This window comes from Phyllobates terribilis, unplaced genomic scaffold, assembly GCF_046119375.1.
Source record: "Phyllobates terribilis strain yellow unplaced genomic scaffold, ASM4611937v1 Scaffold_3__8_contigs__length_932513732, whole genome shotgun sequence".
Taxonomy (NCBI): Eukaryota; Metazoa; Chordata; class Amphibia; order Anura; family Dendrobatidae; genus Phyllobates; species Phyllobates terribilis.
The window spans coordinates 697,731,778-697,754,213 of record NW_027362763.1 but is presented as its reverse complement, the minus strand read 5'-3'; the positions used below and the strand labels follow the sequence as shown (position 1 = coordinate 697,754,213).

General features: G+C 37.2%; 1 protein-coding gene across 1 annotated transcript in view; it reads left to right on the top strand.

Moving 5' to 3' along the window:
- Positions 1–22,436, top strand: part of SPATA17 (spermatogenesis associated 17) — a 330,558-nt gene that overhangs the window by 173,974 nt on the left and 134,148 nt on the right. The window contains exon 6 of the mRNA XM_073671928.1: positions 8,635–8,758. Coding sequence (XP_073528029.1) covers positions 8,635–8,758 — 124 coding nt within the window. The remainder of the gene's footprint in view (positions 1–8,634; positions 8,759–22,436) is intronic.

Below are 22,436 nucleotides of genomic sequence, written 5' to 3'. Positions count from 1 at the left end.
AAAGTCCGTGTTCAGCGTATAGCACTGGACAATAACTGTCCGATGCCAACGGCGAATTGGTAAGTTTGGGTTCGCCCATCTCTAGATGTGGTGTTTGAAAGTAGGGAAATTGTTTGCTTGTTCTTTTAGGATACAAAACATGATTTTTATACGATGGTCTCAGGATTGGTAAATCTGCTCCCACACTGTGTTCCTTTTTAGACATTCCAAATTATAACTTTCAATCAGGGTTTGAAAATAGGGCTCTGAAATGCTCAGTCATTTTAGAACCCCCCATTTTCGGCATCGGTGGGGTTCCAGCAATGTATATGGCGTCTTTCGGAAGTAAATAAGAGTTACTTCTAGAGAACACGCACCATACAGCAATAAATAGAGTAGCAATCTGTAGTGAACCTATTTGTTGCCATACAGCAACTTTGAGTTGTGCCCATATTAAAAGAAACCTGTTAGGTTCCTCCAGACTCCTAAACTGCCACCTGTATCTTCCAGAGCTGTATTTCTGCAGTTTAATTTTATGATTTTCCAAAACTCTGCTGATATGAGCAGCACACACACTTTTTGTATCACTGTCCCCATCATTGCTGCAGGGCATCAGAAGTGATGATGTAAAATTTTTCGTCACTCATATCTGCTGAAGTTTTGGAACGTCACAATTGACTAACAACAGGAATACAGCTCTGAAAGATACTGATGCTAGTTTGAAGGCTTTTTCGGTACTGTCAGGTTCCCTTAAAAGCGCACTGATTTTTTTTTTAGCAGAAACTCTCCAAATCCTTCTCAAATACACAAAACTTAGTTCTGGAGATGTATTCATGTACTAACAGTGGTTCTCAAGATGTATTCATGTACTAACGGTGCTTCTGGTGATGTATTCATGTACCAACGATGCTTCTGGTGATGTATTCATGTACCAACAGTGGTTCTGGTGATGTATTCATGTACTAAAAGTGGTTCTGGTGATGTATTTACATTCCAAAGGACGTTCTGGTGATGTATTCATGTACCAAAGGTGCTTCTGGTGATGTATTCATGTTCCAGTAGTGGTTCTGGTGATGTATGGTGATGTATTCATGTACTAACGGTGGCTCTGGTGATGTATTCATGTACTAACGGTGGTTCTGGTGATGTATTCATGTACCAAACGTGGTTCTGGTGATGTATTCACATACCAAATGTGGTTCTAGTGATGTATTCATGTAATTACCTCTTTCATTTTTTTTGCATCTTTTGGGATTGGTTCGGTATGGCAATGTGACCCTTGGACCAAAAAATGTTCTGCCTTAAAGACATCATGCATTTCTTGGTGCAATAGTTTTTTGTTAGTTCCCATATAAATAATTATTTGCATCAATATTGTTTTATTATTGTAATTATTGCAGTTTATTATTGTTGTTATTTATTTCAGTTATTATTCATTTTGGTTATTGGTGTATTTTTTGTTTGTATTCAAAGTATATGGACAGGTTCAGGGTATTTTTTTTACTTAAATGCATGTATTTTGGGCTGAAAAACATAATTTTTGCTGTTGTGTTTCTTTAAAAATGTTGGATCTGTTTTTTCCCTGCATATTGCTGGCTGCAGAATGAGTTAACTGAGAATCTGTCAATAAGCGTGTTCTGGTGAGAAGCTTTTTAACTTTTACCTGTCTTTTAGGCTATGTGCCCACAACGTTTTCAAGGAGTTTTTGAAGCTGAAACCATCCAAAATCCTCCTACAAATATCAAAACTATTCAAAATCTTTCTGCTCAGTGGATACAGTAATGACCAATAGTTTGGACATACCTCATTTAAAGATTTTTCTGTATTTTCATGACTATGAAAATTGTACATTCACACTGAAGGCATCAAAACTATGAATTAACACATGTGGAATTCTATACTTAACAAAAAAGTGTGAAACAACTGAAAATATGTCTTATATTCTAGGTTCTTCAAAGTAGCCACCTTTTGCTTTGATGACTGCTTTGCACACTCTTGGCATTCTCTTGATGAGCTTCAAGAGGTAGTCACCAGAAATGGTCTTCCAACAATCTTGAAGGAGTTCCCAGAGATGCTTAGCACTTGTTGGCCCTTTTGCCTTCACTCTGCGGTCCAGCTCACCCCAAACCGTCTCGATTGGGTTCAGGTCTGGTGACTGTGGAGGCCAGGTCATCTGGCGTAGCACCCCATCACTCTCCTTCTTGGTCAAATAGCCCTTACACAGCCTGGAGGTGTGTTTGCGGTCATTGCCCTGTTGAAAAATAAATGATGGTCCAACTAAACGCAAACCGGATGGAATAGCATGCCGCTGCAAGATGCTGTGGTAGCCATGCTGGTTCAGTATGCCTTCAATTTTGAATAAATCCCCAACAGTGTCACCAGCAAAGCACCCCCACACCATCACACCTCCTCCTCCATGCTTCACGGTGGGAACCAGGCATGTAGAGTCCATCCGTTCACCTTTTCTGCGTCGCACAAAGACTCGGTGGTTGGAACCAAAGATCTCAAATTTGGACTCATCAGACCAAAGCACAGATTTCCACTGGTCTAATGTCCATTCCTTGTGCTCTTTAGCCCAAACAAGTCTCTTCTGCTTGTTGCTTGTCCTTAGCAGTGGTTTCCTAGCAGCTATTTTACCATGAAGGCCTGCAGCTCAAAGTCTCCTCTTAACAGTTGTTGTAGAGATGTGTCTGCTGCTAGAACTCTGTGTGGCATTGACCTGGTCTCTAATCTGAGCTGCTGTTAACCTGCGATTTCTGAGGCTGGTTACTCAGATAAACTTATCCTCAGAAGCAGAGGTGACTCTTGGTCTTCCTTTCCTGGGGCGGTCCTCATGTGAGCCAGTTTCTTTGTAGTGCTTGATGGTTTTTGCAACTGCACTTGGGGACACTTTCAAGGTTTTCCCAATTTTTCGGACTGACTGACCTTCATTTCTTAAAGTAATGATGGCCACTTGTTTTTCTTTACTTAGCTGCTTTTTTCTTGCCATAATACAAATTCTAACAGTCTATTCAGTAGGACTATCAGCTGTGTATCCACCAGACTTCTGCACAACACAACTGATGGTCCCAACCCCATTTATAAGGCAAGAAATCCCACTTATTAAACCTGACAGGGCACACCTGTGAAGTGAAAACTATTTCCGGTGACTACCTCTTAAACTCATCAAGAGAATGCCAAGAGTGTGCAAAGCAGCCATCAAAGCAAAAGGTGACTACTTTGAAGAACCTAGAATATAAGACATATTTTCAGTTGTTTCACACTTTTTTGTTAAGTATATAATTCCACATGTGTTAATTCATAGTTTTGATGCCTTCAGTGTGAATGTACAATTTTCATAGTCTTGAAAATACAGAAAAATCTTTAAATGAGGTGTGTCCAAACTTTTGGTCTGTACTGTATGTGTACACTGTTTTTTTCAAGTAGAAACCACATGAAAAAACTATCAAAAAATGTTCAAAAGAATGAACATAATTTCACATTTTTTTTTGTGTATTTTGCCATTGTTTTTGCTTACAACGCTATGTACACACAGATTATTTCAAGGAGTTTTTGGAGCGAAAATCTGATTGGAAAGTGGGTTTGTGCACACAGAGTTTTTCTAGGAGTTTTTGGAGAATAAATTGAGAGCAAACTCTTTAAATCCTGCTCAAAAAGGCAACACTCCTCAAACACTAGGAAGTTCTGGTCAGTTTTCTCTAAAAAAAAAAAAAAACTCTGCAAGAATACTTTGTGTGCACAGAGACACAAACCACTTGCGGTTTCTTCATTGTTTAATGGAGCAAAACAAAAACGACAGTAAAAAATGCCATGGGAAAATCTTCCCAAAAAACGCTGACTGAAAAAAACATTGGAAAAACGCTTAGGAAACAACCAAAAAATCAAACAAAAGACGCTTTAGGGGAAAGAAAAACTCTGTAGGTTTCTGAAGAGTGTTCTTGAAAAACTTGTTGTAGTCACACGAGTTTAAAAGACGCCAGTTGTTGCTTCGAAAACTCAGAAAAAGACTCCATGTGCACAAAACCCCACTGAGCTCCTCCGTGCTGATTTATTAGGTTGAGCTGAACGTGAGCACAGAGGAGCCTCAGAAAAAAAATGATGAAAGAGTTAGATACTCCGCCAGAGCGAGCTCACTGACAGATTCTCAGTAAACTCTTTCTGCAGCCAACAATAGACAGTTCAACGCAAAGAGTACAGGAGGCAGGCGGTGCAAACCTGTCAATGAAATCCAATTGTAAACATTATTTTTAGCCCAAAATACATGCATTGAATGAGAAAAAGGTATTAATATTCTTTATTATCTTGTTTATGAATGAAAAAGGTAAAATACTCCCATCTAAATATAAAAATGTTAAAAAAATGTTTATATTAAAATATTATATGCAAATCCCCAAAATATTATTCCAAATCGGTAGAGAATATAAGGGTAGGTACACACTTTAAGTATTTGCAGCCGAAATTTCTGCACCAAAAATGCTGCAAAATGACAGATTCCTGAAGTCTCGCGCACACGCTGCTTATTATTTCCTTGCATATTTTAAACAATTTCTTATGCAAAGTCAATTCTTTCAGCGTTTTTGCAGCATTTTTCACTCATTTCAAATGATTGGGGAATAAAAACGCATATATGCATTTGACGCGGTGTTTTTTTCCAACCAAGAGACGCGCTTTTGGAGCAGAAATTTCTGCTAAAAATACTCAACGTGTGCACATATCGTCTATGTTCAGACTTTGCCTTTTTGCCGCTTTTTTTTTCTGCATGCAAAATCTGTTTTCTTGGTGGTTAAAAAAGCTGCTTACAAACAGCAGGTTTGCTATGTTTTTTGTGTGTTTCCGCTGTGTTTTGTTTAGTGCAGATTATGTGTGTAATTTGACTTCAGTGCATGTTTAATACAGTTAATTTTATTCACCAGCACACACATACATAATATATATATATTACACACATACTGTATATATATTACACACAATCACAAACATACTATATATCTATATATTACACACACATACTGCATATCTATATATTAAACACACACAATCACACACATACTGTATATCTATATATTACACACACACAATCACACACATACTGTATATCTATATATTACACACACACAATCACACACATACTGAATATCTATATATATTACACACAGTCACACACATACTGTATATCTATATATTACACACACATACTGTATATCTATATATATTACACACAATCACACACATACTGTATATCTATATATATTATACACAATCACACACATACTGTATATCTATATATTACACACAATCACAAACATACTATATATCTATATATTACACACACATACTGAATATCTATATATTACACACAATCACACACATACTGTATATCTATATATATTACACACAGTCACACACATACTGTATATCTATATATTACACACAATCACACACATACTGTATATCTATATATTACACACATACTGCATATCTATACACTGCGTGCAGAATTATTAGGCAAATGAGTATTTTGATCACATGATACTTTTTATACATGTTGTCCTACTCCAAGCTGCATAGGCTTGAGAGCCAACTACCAATTAAGTAAATCTGGGGATGTGCATCTCTGTAATGAGGAGGGGTGTTGTCTAATGACATCAACACCCTATATAAGGTGTGCTTAATTATTAGGCAACTTCCTTTCCTTTGGCAAAATGGGTCAGAAGAGAGATTTGACGGGCTCTGAAAAGTCCAAAATTGTGAGATGTCTTGCAGAGGGATGCAGCAGTCTTGAAATTTCCAAACTTTTGAAGTGTGATCACCGAACAATCAAGCGTTTCATGGCAAATAGCCAACAGGGTCATAAGAAGCGTGTTGGCCAAAAAAGGCGCAAAATAACTGTCCATGAATTGAGGAAAATCAAGCGTAAAGCTGCCAAGATGCCATTTGCCACCTGTTTTGCCATATTTCAGAGCTGCAACGTTACGGGAGAATCAAAAAGCACAAGGTATGCGATACTCAGGGACATGGCCAAGGTAAGGAAGGCTGAAAAACGACCACCTTTGAACAAGAAACATAAGATAAAACGTCAAGAATGGGCCAAGAAATATCTGAAGACTGATTTTTCAAAGGTTTTATGAACTGATGAAATGAGAGTGACTCTTGATGGGCCAGATGGGCCCAAAGGGCAGAGAGCTCCACTCCGACTAAGACGCCAGCAAGGTGGAGGTGGGGTACTGGTATGGGCTGGTATCATCAAAGATTAACTTGTGGGACCTTTTCGGGTTGAGGGTGGAGTGAAGCTCAATCCCAGACCTACTGCCAGTTTCTGGAAGACAACTTCTTCAAGCAGTGGTACAGGAAGAAGTCGGTATCGTTCAAGAAAAACATGATTTTCATGCAGGACAATGCTCCATCACATGCATCCAACTACTCCACAGCGTGGCTGGCCAGTAAAGGTCTAAAAGAAGAAAAAATAATGACATGGCCCCCTTGTTCACCTGATCTGAACCCCATAGAGAACCTGTGGTCCATCATAAAATGTGAGATCTACAGGGAGGGAAAACAGTACACCTCTCGGAACAGTGTCTGGGAGGCTGTGGTGGCTGCTGCCCGCAATGTTGATCGAAAACAGATCAAGCAACTGCCAGAATCTATGGATGGAAGGCTGCTGAGTGTCATCATAAAGAAAGGTGGCTATATTCATGAATAATGTTTTTGGTTTTTGTTTTTGCATGTCAGAAATGTTTATCTCTAAAGTTTGGGCACTGATGTTGGTTTACCTGGTGAAAATAAACAAGTCAGATGGGATTATATTTGGTTTTTATTAAGTTGCCTAATAATTCTGCACAGTAATAGTTACCTGCACAAACAGATATCCTCCTAAGATAGCCAAATCTAAAAAAAACCCACTCCAGCTTCCAAAAATATTAAGCTTGGATATTTATGAGTCTTTTGGGTTGATTGAGAACATAGTTGTTGATCAATAATAAAAATAATCCTCTAAAATACAACTTGCCTAATAATTCTGCACACAGTGTATATTACACACACACAATCACACACATACTGTATATCTATATATATTACACACAATCACACACATACTGCATATCTATATATATTACACACAATCACACACATACTGTATATCTATATATTACACACAATCACACACATACTGTATATCTATATATTACACACAATCACACACATACTGCATATCTATATATATTACACACAATCACACACATACTGAATATCTATATATTACACACAATCACACACATACTGTATATCTATATATTACACACACACAATCACACACATACTGAATATCTATATATTACACACAATCACACACATACTGAATATCTATATATATTACACACAATCACACACATACTGTATATCTATATATTACACACAATCACACACATACTGTATATCTATATATTACACACACACAATCACACACATACTGTATATCTATATATTACACACAATCACACACATACTGCATATCTATATATATTTCACACAATCACACACATACTGTATATCTATATATTACACACAATCACACACATACTGTATATATATTACACACACACAATCACACACATACTGTATATCTATATATTACACACAATCACACACATACTGCATATCTATATATATTTCACACAATCACACACATACTGTATATCTATATATTACACACAATCACACACATACTGCATATCTATATATATTTCACACAATCACACACATACTGTATATCTATATATTACACACAATCACACACATACTGCATATCTATATACATTTCACACAATCACACACATACTGTATATCTATATATTACACACAATCACACACATACTACATATCTCTATATATTACAATCACACACATACTACATATCTCTATATATTACACACAATCACACACATACTGCATATCTATATATATTACACACAATCACACACATACTGCATATCTATATATATTACACACAATCACACACATACTGAATATCTATATATTACACACAATCACACACATACTGCACATCTCTATGTATTACACACAATCACACACATACTGTATATCTATATATTACACACAATCACACACATACTGTATATCTATATATTACACACAATCACACACATACTGTATATCTATATATTACACACAATCACACACATACTGCATATCTATATATATTACACACAATCACACACATACTGAATATCTATATATTACACACAATCACACACATACTGCACATCTCTATGTATTACACACAATCACACACATACTGTATATCTATATATTACACACAATCACACACATACTGAATATCTATATATTACACACAATCACACACATACTGCACATTTCTATGTATTACACACAATCACACACATACTGTATATCTATATATTACACACAATCACACACATACTGCACATCTCTATGTATTACACACAATCACACACATACTGCATATCTCTATATTTTACACACAATCACACACATACTGCATATCTATATATATTACACACAATCACACACATACTGTATATCTAATGTAATTTTCTATGCTTGTTTTATTTATTTATTTGTTGTTATTTTATCTCCGGTGTTTGTTTCTTGCAGGAAAGAATTGGAGGAATATTCCGAAACGATAAATAAAGAAAAACTGAAAAAAGCTGTCGAGAGTGCGGAGCGTGTGAAGGAACAGCGGGCTAGAAAGATGCATTACCTCGTCAGTACCGAGCAGGTTAGTGTACGGTGCGATTCCCTGACAGCTCGGAAAGGCTACAGGGACTCCAGCACTGACAGAGACAGAGCGGGCGGCTGAATGGGACATGACGACTTGAGAAAATATCACTAAAACACAACTTCTACTTCAGTTAAGGCGTTTTCTTGGTGTGCGGGCAGATAGCGCGGCCGCCGCCTGCGTACAGCATAGGAGGAAAGCAGCCATCAGCACTGTCATCTGTGACTGCCAGACAGCAAAGGTTCATTGTCCTGGCTCCCTGCCATGTCTGTAGTTTGAGGGGAATCTACCGACATAGCAGAGCTGGGTCTGTCAGGTTTAGCAGAGCTAAGTTTGCCGCATGTAGCAGTACCGGACGGGTTTATCACATTTTGCAAGACTGAGTTTGCCGCATGCAGCAGTGCTAGGTTTGCAAGATATGAGAGAAGTGAATAAGTCAGGTATAGGTGTGCTGAGTTGCTCAGGTGTAGGAGCTCTGAGTTTGTCTCATGCAGCAGTGCTGTGTTTATTAAAGGTTGCAAGACTTAGTTTGGCAAGTGCAGCAGTGCTGGGTTTGTTATATGTTGCCAGACTGAGTTTGATAGGTGCAGCAGTGCTGCGTTTGCAAGATGCAACAGAAGTTCGTCAGATGTACAAGGGGCTGAGTTTTGTCTCATGTTGCAGAGCTAGGTTTGTTATATGGTGCAATACTAAGTTTGGTCGGCATAGCAGTGCTGGGTTTGCAAGATGTAGGAGTAATAAGTTTGTCTTATGTAGCAGTGCTGGGTTTGCAAGATGCGACAGAAGTTTGTCAGATGTAGTAGGAGGGGCTGAGTTTGTATCATGTAGTAAAGCTAGGTTTGTTATATGGTGCAATACTGAGTTTGGCAGGCATAGTCGTGCTGGGTTTGCAAGCTGTAAGAGTAATGAGTTCGTATTATGTAGCAGTGCTGGGTTTGCAAAATACGACAGAAGTTTGTCAGATGTAGGAGGAGCTGAGTTTGTCATATGTTGCAGAGCTAGCTTTGTTATATGGTGCAATGCTGGGTTTTCTAAGATGTATGAGTAATGAGTTTGTCAGGTGTGGACATGCTGAGTTCACCTCATATAGCAGAGATAGGTTAGATGCTGCAAAACTGAATGTGACAGGTGCAGCAGTGCTAGATTTGCAAGATATGAAAGAATTGGGTTTATCAGGTGTAGACGTACTGAGTTTGTTTCATGGGTTTGTTATATGTTTCCAGACTGAGTTTGGCAGGGCTGGGTTTGCAAGACATGGTAAAAGTGAGTTTGTCAAGTGCAGGAGCCCTGAGTTTGTCCCATGTAGCAGATCTGGGTTCGCTGGATGCTGCAAGACTGAATCTGAGAGGCAAAGCAGCAGTGCTGGGTTCGCGAGATGTGACAGAAGTGAGTTTGTCAGGTGTAGACAAACGAAATTCGTTGGATTTAATCAGAGCTGAGATTGTCAAATATTGCAAGACTGAATTTGTCAGGTGTCGAAGTGCAGAAATTGTCCCATGTAGCAGTAATGGGTTTGTCAGTTGTCAAGAAAATCAAAGGCAAAAAACAGTAATGTCGGGTGTCTCAGAGTTGATCCATGTGCAGGGCTGAGTTTGTCCAGAGAAACAAATTCAGATTCACTGCAGCAGAGCCAGGTGAACACGTCAGGTGTCATAGAGCTGAGTTTGTCTAGCACTGCAAAGTTGAACATGTCCGATGTATTACTGCTTACTTGTTAGATGCAGCAGAGCCAAATTTGTCTCCCGCTGCAGAGCTGACTTTGCCTAATGCTGAACAGATGTACCAGCGATGCACCTTTCTCACATAGCAGATATGGCAACGCTGAACTCATCGCTTGTTGCAGAACTCACTATGTCCGATGCAGCAGAGCTAAATATAACAGATGTAGCAGATCACATGCAATAAAGCTAAATATATCAGATGTAGCAGAGCTAAATATATTAGATGTAGCAGAGCTAAATATATCAGATGTAGCAGAGCTAAATATATCAGATGTAGCAGAGCTAAATATATCAGATGCAGCGGAGCTAAATATATCAGATACAGCAGAGCTAAATATATCAGATGTAGCAGAGCTAAATATATCAGATGCAGCGGAGCTAAATATATCAGATGTAGCAGAGCTAAATATATCAGATGCAGCGGAGCTAAATATATTAGATGTAGCAGAGCTAAATATATCAGATGTAGCAGAGCTAAATATATCAGATGTAGCAGAGCTAAATATATCAGATGCAGCGGAGCTAAATATATCAGATACAGCGGAGCTAAATATATCAGATGTAGCAGAGCTAAATATATCAGATGCAGCGGAGCTAAATATATCAGATGTAGCAGAGCTAAATATATCAGATGCAGCAGAGCTAAATATATCAGATGTAGCAGAGCTAAATATATCAGATGTAGCAGATCACATGCAATAAAGCTAAATATATCAGATGCAGCAGAGCTAAATATATCAGATGCAGCAGAGCTAAATATATCAGATGTAGCAGAGCTAAATATATCAGATGCAGCAGAGCTAAATATAACATGTAGCAGATCAGATGCAACAGAGCTAAATATATCAGATGCAACAGAGCTAAATATATCAGATGCAACAGAGCTAAATATATCAGATGCAGCAGAGCTAAATATATTAGATGCAACAGAGCTAAATATATCAGATGCAGCAGAGCTAAATATATCAGATGCAACAGAGCTAAATATATCAGATGCAACAGAGCTAAATATATCAGATGCAACAGAGCTAAATATATCAGATGCAGCAGAGCTAAATATATCAGATGTAGCAGAGCTAAATATATCAGATGTAGCAGAGCTAAATATAACAGATGTAGCAGCTCAGATGCAATAAAGCTAAACATATCAGATGCAGCAGAGCTAAATATATCAGATGCAGTGGAGCTAAATATATCAGATACAGCAGAGCTAAATATATCAGATGCAGCAGAGCTAAATATATCAGATGCAGCAGAGCTAAGTATATCAGATGTAGCAGAGCTAAATATATCAGATGCAGCAGAGCTAAATATATCAGATGCAGCAGAGCTAAATATATCAGATGCAGCAGAGCTAAATATATCAGATGCAGCAGAGCTAAGTTTATCAGATGCAGCAGAGCTAAGTATATCAGATGTAGCATATTAGATGCAGCAGAGCTAAATATATTAGATGCAGCAGAGCTAAGTATATCAGATGCAGCAGAGCTAAATATATCAGATGCAGCAGAGCTAAATATAACAGATGTAGCAGATCAGATACAACAGAGCTAAATATATCAGATGCAGCAGAGCTAAATATAACAGATGTAGCAGATCAGATGCAACAGAGCTAAATATATCAGATGCAACAGAGCTAAATATATCAGATGTAGCAAAGCTAAATATATCAGATGCAGCAGAGCTAAATATATCAGATGTAGCAGAGCTAAATATATCAGATGCAGCGGAGCTAAATATATCAGATACAGCAGAGCTAAATATATCAGATGTAGCAGAGCTAAATATATCAGATGCAGCGGAGCTAAATATATCAGATACAGCAGAGCTAAATATATCAGATGTAGCAGAGCTAAATATATCAGATGCAGCAGAGCTAAATATATCAGATGTAGCAGAGCTAAATATATCAGATGTAGCAGAGCTAAATATATCAGATGCAGCAGAGCTAAATATATCAGATGTAGCAGAGCTAAATATATCAGATGCAGCAGAGCTAAATATATCAGATGTAGCAGAGCTAAATATATCAGATGCAGCAGAGCTAAATATATCAGATGTAGCAGAGCTAAATATATCAGATGCAACAGAGCTAAATATATCAGATGCAGCAGAACTAAATATATCAGATGCAGCAGAGCTAAATATATCAGATGCAGCTGAGCTAAATATAACAGATGTAGCAGATCAGATGCAACAGAGCTAAATATATCAGATGCAGCTGAGCTAAATATAACAGATGTAGCAGATCAGATGCAACAGAGCTAAATATATCAGATGCAACAGAGCTAAATATATCAGATGCAGCAGAACTAAATATATCAGATGCAGCAGAGCTAAATATAACAGATGTAGCAGATCAGATGCAACAGAGCTAAATATATCAGATGCAGCAGAGCTAAATATAACATGTAGCAGATCAGATGCAACAGAGCTAAATATATCAGATGCAGCAGAACTAAATATATCAGATGCAGCAGAGCTAAATATAACAGATGTAGCAGATCAGATGCAACAGAGCTAAATATATCAGATACAGCAGAGCTAAATATATCAGATGCAGCAGAGCTAAGTATATCAGATGTAGCAGAGCTAAATATATCAGATGCAGCAGAGCTAAATATATCAGATGCAGTAGAGCTAAATATATCAGATGCAGCAGAGCTAAGTTTATCAGATGCAGCAGAGCTAAATATATCAGATGCAGCAGAGCTAAATATAACAGATGTAGCAGATCAGATGCAACAGAGCTAAATATATCAGATGCAGCAGAGCTAAATATAACAGATGTAGCAGATCAGATACAACAGAGCTAAATATATCAGATGCAACAGAGCTAAATATATCAGATGCAACAGAGCTAAATATATCAGATGTAGCAAAGCTAAATATATCAGATGTAGCAGAGCTAAATATATCAGATGCAGCGGAGCTAAATATATCAGATACAGCAGAGCTAAATATATCAGATGCAGCAGAGCTAAATATATCAGATGCAGCAGAGCTAAATATAACATATGTAGCAGATCAGATGCAACAGAGCTAAATATATCAGATGCAGCAGAACTAAATATATCAGATGCAACAGAGCTAAATATATCAGATGCAGCTGAGCTAAATATAACAGATGTAGCAGATCAGATGCAGCAGAGCTAAATATATCAGATGCAACAGAGCTAAATATATCAGATGCAGCAGAACTAAATATATCAGATGCAGCAGAGCTAAATATAACAGATGTAGCAGATCAGATGCAACAGAGCTAAATATATCAGATACAGCAGAGCTAAATATATCAGATGCAGCAAAGCTAAATATATCAGATGTAGCAGAGCTAAATATATCAGATGTAGCAGAGCTAAATATATCAGATGTAGCAGGGCTAAATATATCAGATGCAGTGGAGCTAAATATATCAGATACAGCAGAGCTAAATATATCAGATGTAGCAGAGCTAAATATATCAGATGCAGCGGAGCTAAATATATCAGATACAGCAGAGCTAAATATATCAGATGTAGCAGAGCTAAATATATCAGATGCAGCAGAGCTAAATATATCAGATACAGCAGAGCTAAATATATCAGATGCAGCAGAGCTAAATATATCAGATGTAGCAGAGCTAAGTATATCAGATGCAGCTTAGCTAAATATATCAGATGCAGCAGAGCTAAATATATCAGATGCAGCTTAGCTAAATATATCAGATGCAGCAGAGCTAAATATATCAGATGCAGCAGAGCTAAGTATATCAGATGTAGCAGAGCTAAATATATCAGATGCAGCAGAGCTAAATGTATCAGATACAGCAGAGCTAATTATATCAGATGTAGCAGAGCTCAATATATCAGATGCAGCAGAACTAAATATATCAGATTCAGCAGAGCTAAATATAACAGATGTAGCAGATCAGATGCAACAGAACTAAATATATCAGATGCAGCAGAGCTAAATATAACAGATGTAGCAGATCAGATGCAACAGAGCTAAATATATCAGATGCAACAGAGCTAAATATATCAGATGTAGCAAAGCTAAATATATCAGATGCAGCAGAGCTAAATATATCAGATGCAGCAGAGCTAAATATATCAGATGTAGCAAAGCTAAATATATCAGATGTAGCAGAGCTAAATATATCAGATGTAGCAAAGCTAAATATATCAGATACAGCAGAGCTAAATATATCAGATGTAGCAAAGCTAAATATATCAGATGTAGCAGAGCTAAATATATCAGATGTAGCAAAGCTAAATATATCAGATGTAGCAGAGCTAAATATATCAGATGTAGCAAAGCTAAATATATCAGATACAGCAGAGCTAAATATATCAGATGTAGCATAGCTAAATATATCAGATGCAGCAGAGCTAAATATATCAGATGCAGCGGAGCTAAATATATCAGATACAGGAGAGCTAAATATATCAGATGCAGCAGAGCTAAATATATCAGATGCAGCAGAGCTAAATATATCAGATACAGCAGAGCTAAATATATCAGATGCAGCAGAGCTAAATATATCAGATGTAGCAGAGCTAAATATATCAAATGCAGCAGAGCTAAATATATCAGATGCAGCGGAGCTAAATACATCAGATGCAGCAGAGCTAAATATATCAGATGCAGCAGAGCTAAGTATATCAGATGTAGCAGAGCTAAATATATCAGATGCAGCAGAGCTAAATATATCAGATGCAGCAGAGCTAAATATATCAGATGCAGCAGAGCTAAATATATCAGATGCAGCAGAGCTAAGTTTATCAGATGCAACAGAGCTAAGTATATCAGATGTAGCATATTAGATGCAGCAGAGCTAAATATATTAGATGCAGCAGAGCTAAGTATATCAGATGCTGCAGAGCTAAATATATCAGATGCAGCAGAGCTAAATATATTAGATGCAGCAGAGCTAAATATATCAGATGCAGCAGAGCTAAGTATATCAGATGCAGCAGAGCTAAGTATATCAGGTGCAGCAGAGCTAAATATATTAAATGCAGCAGAGCTAAGTATATCAGATGCAGCAGAGCTAAATATATCAGATGCAGCAGAGCTAAATATATTAGATGCAGCAGAGCTAAATATATCAGATGCAGCAGAGCTAAGTATATCAGATGCAGCAGAGCTAGATATATCAGGTGCAGCAGAGCTAAATATATTAAATGCAGCAGAGCTAAGTATATCAGATGCAGCAGAGCTAAATATATCAGATGCAGCAGAGCTAAATATATTAGATGCAGCAGAGCTAAATATATCAGATGCAGCAGAGCTAAATATATCAGATGCAGCAGAGCTAAATATAACAGATGTAGCAGATCAGATGCAACATAGCTAAATATATCAGATGCAGCAGAACTAAATATATCAGATGCAGCAGAGCTAAATATAACAGATGTAGCAGATCAGATGCAACAGAGCTAAATAAATCAGATGCAGCAGAGCTAAATATATCAGATGCAGCAGAGCTAAATATATCAGATGCAGCAGAGCTAAATATATCAGATGCAGCAAAGCTAAATATATCAGATGCAGCAGAGCTAAATATATCAGATGCAGCAGAGCTAAATATATCAGATGCAGCAGATCTAAGTATATCAGATGTAGCAGAGCTAAATATATCAGATGTAGCAGAGCTAAATATATCAGATGCAGCAGAGCTAAATATATCAGATGCAGCAGAGCTAAGTATATCAGATGCAGCAGAGCTAAATATATCAGATGCAGCAGAGCTAAGTATATCAGATGCAGCAGAGCTAAATATATCAGATGCAGCAGAGCTAAGTATATCAGATGCAACAGAGCTAAATATATCAGATGCAGCAGAGCCAAGTTTATCAGATGCAGCAGAGCTAAGTATATCAGATGTAGCATATTAGATGCAGCAGAGCTAAATATATTAGATGCAGCAGAGCTAAGTATATCAGATGCAGCAGAGCTAAGTATATCAGATGCAGCAGAGCTAGATATATCAGATACAGCAGAGCTAAATATATTAAATGCAGCAGAGCTAAGTATACCAGATGCAGCAGAGCTAAATATATTAGATGCAGCAGAGCTAAATATATTAGATGCAGCAGATCTAAATATATCAGATGCAGCAGAGCTAAATATATGAGATGCAGCAGAGCTAAATATATGAGATGCAGCAGAGCTAAGTATATCAGATGTAGCAGAGCTAAATATATTAGATGCAGCAGAGCTAAATATATTAGATGCAGCAGAGCTAAATATATCAGATGCAGCAGAGCTAAATATATGAGATGCAGCAGAGCTAAATATATGAGATGCAGCAGAGCTAAATATATCAGATTCAGCAGAGCTAAATATATTAGATGCAGCAGAGCTAAATATATTAGATGCAGCAGAGCTAAATATATCAGATGTAGCAGAGCTAAATATATGAGATGCAGCAGAGCTAAATATATAATATGCAGCAGAGCTAAGTATATCAGATGTAGCAGAGCTAAATATATCAGATGCAGCAGAGCTAAATATATCAGATGCAGCAGAGCTAAATATATCAGATGCAGCAGAGCTAAGTATAGCAGATGTAGCAGAGCTAAATATATCAGATGCAGCAGAGCTAAATATATCAGATGCAGCAGAGCTAAGTTTATCAGATGCAGCAGAGCTAAGTATATCAGATGTAGCATATTAGATGCAGCAGAGCTAAATATATTAGATGCAGCAGAGCTAAGTATATCAGATGCAGCAGAGCTAAGTATATCAGATGCAGCAGAGCTAGATATATCAGATGCAGCAGAGCTAAATATATTAAATGCAGCACAGCTAAGTATATCAGATGCAGCAGAGCTAAATATATCAGATGCAGCAGAGCTAAATATATCAGATGCAGCAGAGCTAAATATATCAGATACAGCAGAGCTAAATATATCAGATACAGCAGAGCTAAATATATCAGATGTAGCAGAGCTAAATATATCAAATGCAGCAGAGCTAAATATATCAGATGCAGCGGAGCTAAATATATCAGATGCAGCAGAGCTAAATATATCAGATGCAGCAGAGCTAAGTATATCAGATGTAGCAGAGCTAAATATATCTGATGCAGCAGAGCTAAATATATCAGATGCAGCAGAGCTAAGTATATCAGATGTAGCAGAGCTAAATATATCAGATGCAGCAGAGCTAAGTTTATCAGATGCAACAGAGCTAAGTATATCAGATGTAGCATATTAGATGCAGCAGAGCTAAATATATTAGATGCAGCAGAGCTAAGTATATCAGATGCAGCAGAGCTAAGTATATCAGATGCAGCAGAGCTAGATATATCAGGTGCAGCAGAGCTAAATATATTAAATGCAGCAGAGCTAAGTATATCAGATGCAGCAGAGCTAAATATATCAGATGCAGCAGAGCTAAATATATTAGATGCAGCAGAGCTAAATATATCAGATGCAGCAGAGCTAAAAATATTAGATGCAGCAGAGCTAAATATATTAGATGCAGCAGAGCTAAATATATCAGCTGCAGCAGAGTTAAATATATTAGATGCAGCAGAGCTAAATATATCAGATGCAGCAGAGCTAAATATATGAGATGCAGCAGAGCTAAATATATCAGATGCAGCAGAGCTAAATATATTAGATGCAGCAGAGCTAAATATATTAGATGCAGCAGAGCTAAATATATCAGATGTAGCAGAGCTAAATATATGAGATGCAGCAGAGCTAAATATATGATATGCAGCAGAGCTAAGTATATCAGATGTAGCAGAGCTAAATATATCAGATGCAGCAGAGCTAAATATATCAGATGCAGCAGAGCGAAGTATATCAGATGTAGCAGAGCTAAATATATCAGATGCAGCAGAGCTAAATATATCAGATGCAGCAGAGCTAAGTTTATCAGATGCAGCAGAGCTAAGTATATCAGATGTAGCATATTAGATGCAGTAAAGCTAAATATATTAGATGCAGCAGAGCTAAGTATATCAGATGCAGCAGAGCTAAGTATATCAGATGCAGCAGAGCTAGATATATCAGATGCAGCAGAGCTAAATATATTAAATGCAGCAGAGCTAAGTATATCAGATGCAGCAGAGCTAAATATATCAGATGCAGCAGAGCTAAGTATATCAGATGTAGCAAAGCTAAATATATCAGATGCAGCAGAGCTAAGTATATCAGATACAGCAGAGCTAAATATATCAGATGCAGCGGAGCTAAATATATCAGATGCCGCAGAGCTAAATATATCAGATGCAGGAGAGCTAAATATATTAGATGCAGCAGAGCTAAATATATCAGATGCAGCAGATCTAAATTTATTAGATGCAGCAGAGCTAAATATAACAGATGCAGCAGAGCTAAATATATTAGATGCAGCAGAGCTAAATATATCAGATGCAGCAGAGCTAAATATATCAGATGTAGCAGATCAGATGCAGCAGAGCTAAATATATTAGATGCAGCAGAGCTAAATATATCAGATGCAGCAGAGCTAAATATATTAGATGCAGCAGAGCTAAATATATCAGATGTAGCAGAGCTAAATATATCAGATGCCGCAGAGCTAAATATATTAAATGCAGCAGAGCTAAGTATATCAGATACAGCAGAGCTAAATATATCAGATGTAGCAGAGCTAAGTATATCAGATGCAGCAGAGCTAAATATATCAGATGCAGCAGAGCTAAATATATCAGATGCAGCAGAACTAAATATATCAGATGCAGCAGAGCTAAATATAACAGATGTAGCAGATCAGATGCAACAGAGCTAAATATATCAGATGCAGCAGAGCTAAATATATCAGATGCAGCAGAGCTAAATATATCAGATGCAGCGGAGCTACATATATCAGATACAGCAGAGCTAAATATATCAGATGTAGCAGAGCTAAATATATCAGATGCAGCGGAGCTAAATATATCAGACACAGCAGACCTAAATATATCAGATGTACCAGATCAGATGCAACAGAGCTAAATATATCAGATGCAGCAGAGCTAAATATATCAGATACAGCAGAGCTAAATATATCAGATGTAGCAGAGCTAAATATATCAGATGCAGCTGAGCTAAATATATCAGATACAGCAGAGCTAAATATATCAGATGTAGCAGAGCTAAATATATCAGATGCAGCAGAGCTAAATATATCAGATAAAGCAGAGCTAGATATATCAGATGCAGCGGAGCTAAATATATCAGATACAGCAGAGCTAAATATATCAGATGTAGCAGAGCTAAATATATCAGATGCAGCGGAGCTAAACATATCAGATACAGCAGAGCTAAATATATCAGATACAGCAGAGCTAAATATATCAGATGCAGCGGAGCTAAATATATCAGATGTAGCAGAGATAAATATATCAGATGCAGCGGAGCTAAATATATCACATACAGCAGAGCTAAATATATCAGATGTAGCAGATCAGATGCAACAGAGCTAAATATATCAGATGCAGCAGAGCTAAATATATCAGATACAGCAGAGCTAAATATATCAGATGTAGCAGAGCTAAGTATATCAGATGTAGCAGAGCTAGATATATCAGATTTAGCAGATCTAAATATATCAAATGCAGCAGAGCTAAATATATCAGATGCAGCGGAGCTAAATATATCAGATGCAGCGGAGCTAAATGTATCAGATGCAGCAGAGCTAAATATATCAGATGCAGCAGAGCTAAGTGTATCAGATGTAGCAGAGCTAAATATATCAGATGCAGCAGAGCTAAATATATCAGATGCAGCAGAGCTAAATATATCAGATGTAGCAGAGATAAATATATCAGATGCAGCAGAGCTAAATATATCAGATACAGCAGAGCTAAATATATCAGATGTAGCAGATCAGATGCAACAGAGCTAAATATATCAGATGCAGCAGAGCTAAATATATCAGATACAGCAGAGCTAAATATATCAGATGTAGCAGAGCTAAGTATATCAGATGTAGCAGAGCTAGATATATCAGATTTAGCAGATCTAAATATATCAAATGCAGCAGAGCTAAATATATCAGATGCAGCGGAGCTAAATATATCAGATGCAGCGGAGCTAAATGTATCAGATGCAGCAGAGCTAAATATATCAGATGCAGCAGAGCTAAGTATATCAGATGTAGCAGAGCTAAATATATCAGATGCAGCAGAGCTAAATATATCAGATGCAGCAGAGCTAAATATATCAGATGCAGCAGAGCTAAGTATATCTGATGTAGCAGAGCTAGATATATCCGATGCAGCAGAGCTAAATATATCAGATGCAGCAGAGCTAAGTTTATCAGATGCCGCAGAGCTAAGTATATCAGATGTAGCATATTAGATGCAGCAGAGCTAAATATATCAGATGCAGCAGAGCTAAGTATATCAGATGCAGCAGAGCTAGATATATCAGATGCAGCAGAGCTAAATATATTAAATGCAGCAGAGCTAAATATATCAGATGCAGCAGAGCTAAATATATTAGATCCAGAAGAGCTAAATATATTAGATGCAGCAGAGCTAAATATATCAGATGTAGCTGAGCTAAATATATCAGATGTAGCAGAGCTAAGTATATCAGATGCAGCAGAGCTAAATATATCAGATGCAGCAGAGCTAAATATATCAGATGCAGCAGAGCTAAATATAACAGGTGTAGCAGATCAGATGCAACATAGCTAAATATATCAGATGCAGCAGAACTAAATATATCAGATGCAGCAGAGCTAAATATAACAGATGTAGCAGATCAGATGCAACAGAGCTAAATATATCAGATGTAGCAAAGCTAAATATATCAGATGCAGCAGAGCTAAATATATCAGATGTAGCAGAGCTAAATATATCAGATGTAGCAGAGCTAAGTATATCAGATGCAGCAGAGCTAAATATATCAGATGCAGCGGAGCTAAATATATCAGATGCAGCAGAGCTAAATATATCAGATGCAGCAGAGCTAAATATAACAGATGTAGCAGATCAGATGCAACAGAGCTAAATATATCAGATGCAGCAGAGCTAAATATATCAGATGCAGCAGAGCTAAATATATCAGATGTAGCAGAGCTAAATATATCAGATGCAGCGGAGCTAAATATATCAGATACAGCAGAGCTAAATATAACAGATGTAGCAGATCAGATGCAGCAGAGCTAAATATATCAGATGCAGCAGAGCTAAATATATCAGATGCAGCAGAGCTAAATATATCAGATGTAGCAGAGCTAAATATATCAGATGCAGCGGAGATAAATATATCAGATACAGCAGAGCTAAATATATCAGATGTAGCAGAGCTAAATATATCAGATGCAGCGGAGCTAAATATATCAGATACAGCAGAGCTAAATATATCAGATGTAGCAGAGCTAAATATATCAGATGCAGCGGAGCTAAATATATCAGATACAGCAGAGCTAAATATATCAGATGTAGCAGATCAGATGCAACAGAGCTAAATATATCAGATGCAGCAGAGCTAAATATATCAGATACAGCAGAGCTAAATATATCAGATGTAGCAGAGCTAAATATATCAGATGCAGCTCAGCTAAATATATCAGATACAGCAGAGCTAAATATATCAGATGTAGCAGAGCTAAATATATCAGATGTAGCAGAGCTAAATATATCAGATGCAGCAGAGCTAAATATATCAGATGCAGCAGAGCTAAATATATCAGATACAGCAGAGCTAAATATATCAGATGCAGCGGAGCTAAATATATCAGATGCAGCAGAGCTAAATATATCAGATGCAGCGGAGCTAAATATATCAGATGTAGCGGAGCTAAATATATCAGATACAGCAGAGCTAAATATATCAGATGTAGCAGATCAGATGCAACAGAGCTAAATATATCAGATGCAGCAGAGCTAAATATATCAGATACAGCAGAGCTAAATATATCAGATGTAGCAGAGCTAAGTATATCAGATGCAGCAGAGCTAAATATATCAGATACAGCAGAGCTAAATATATCAAATGCAGCAGAGC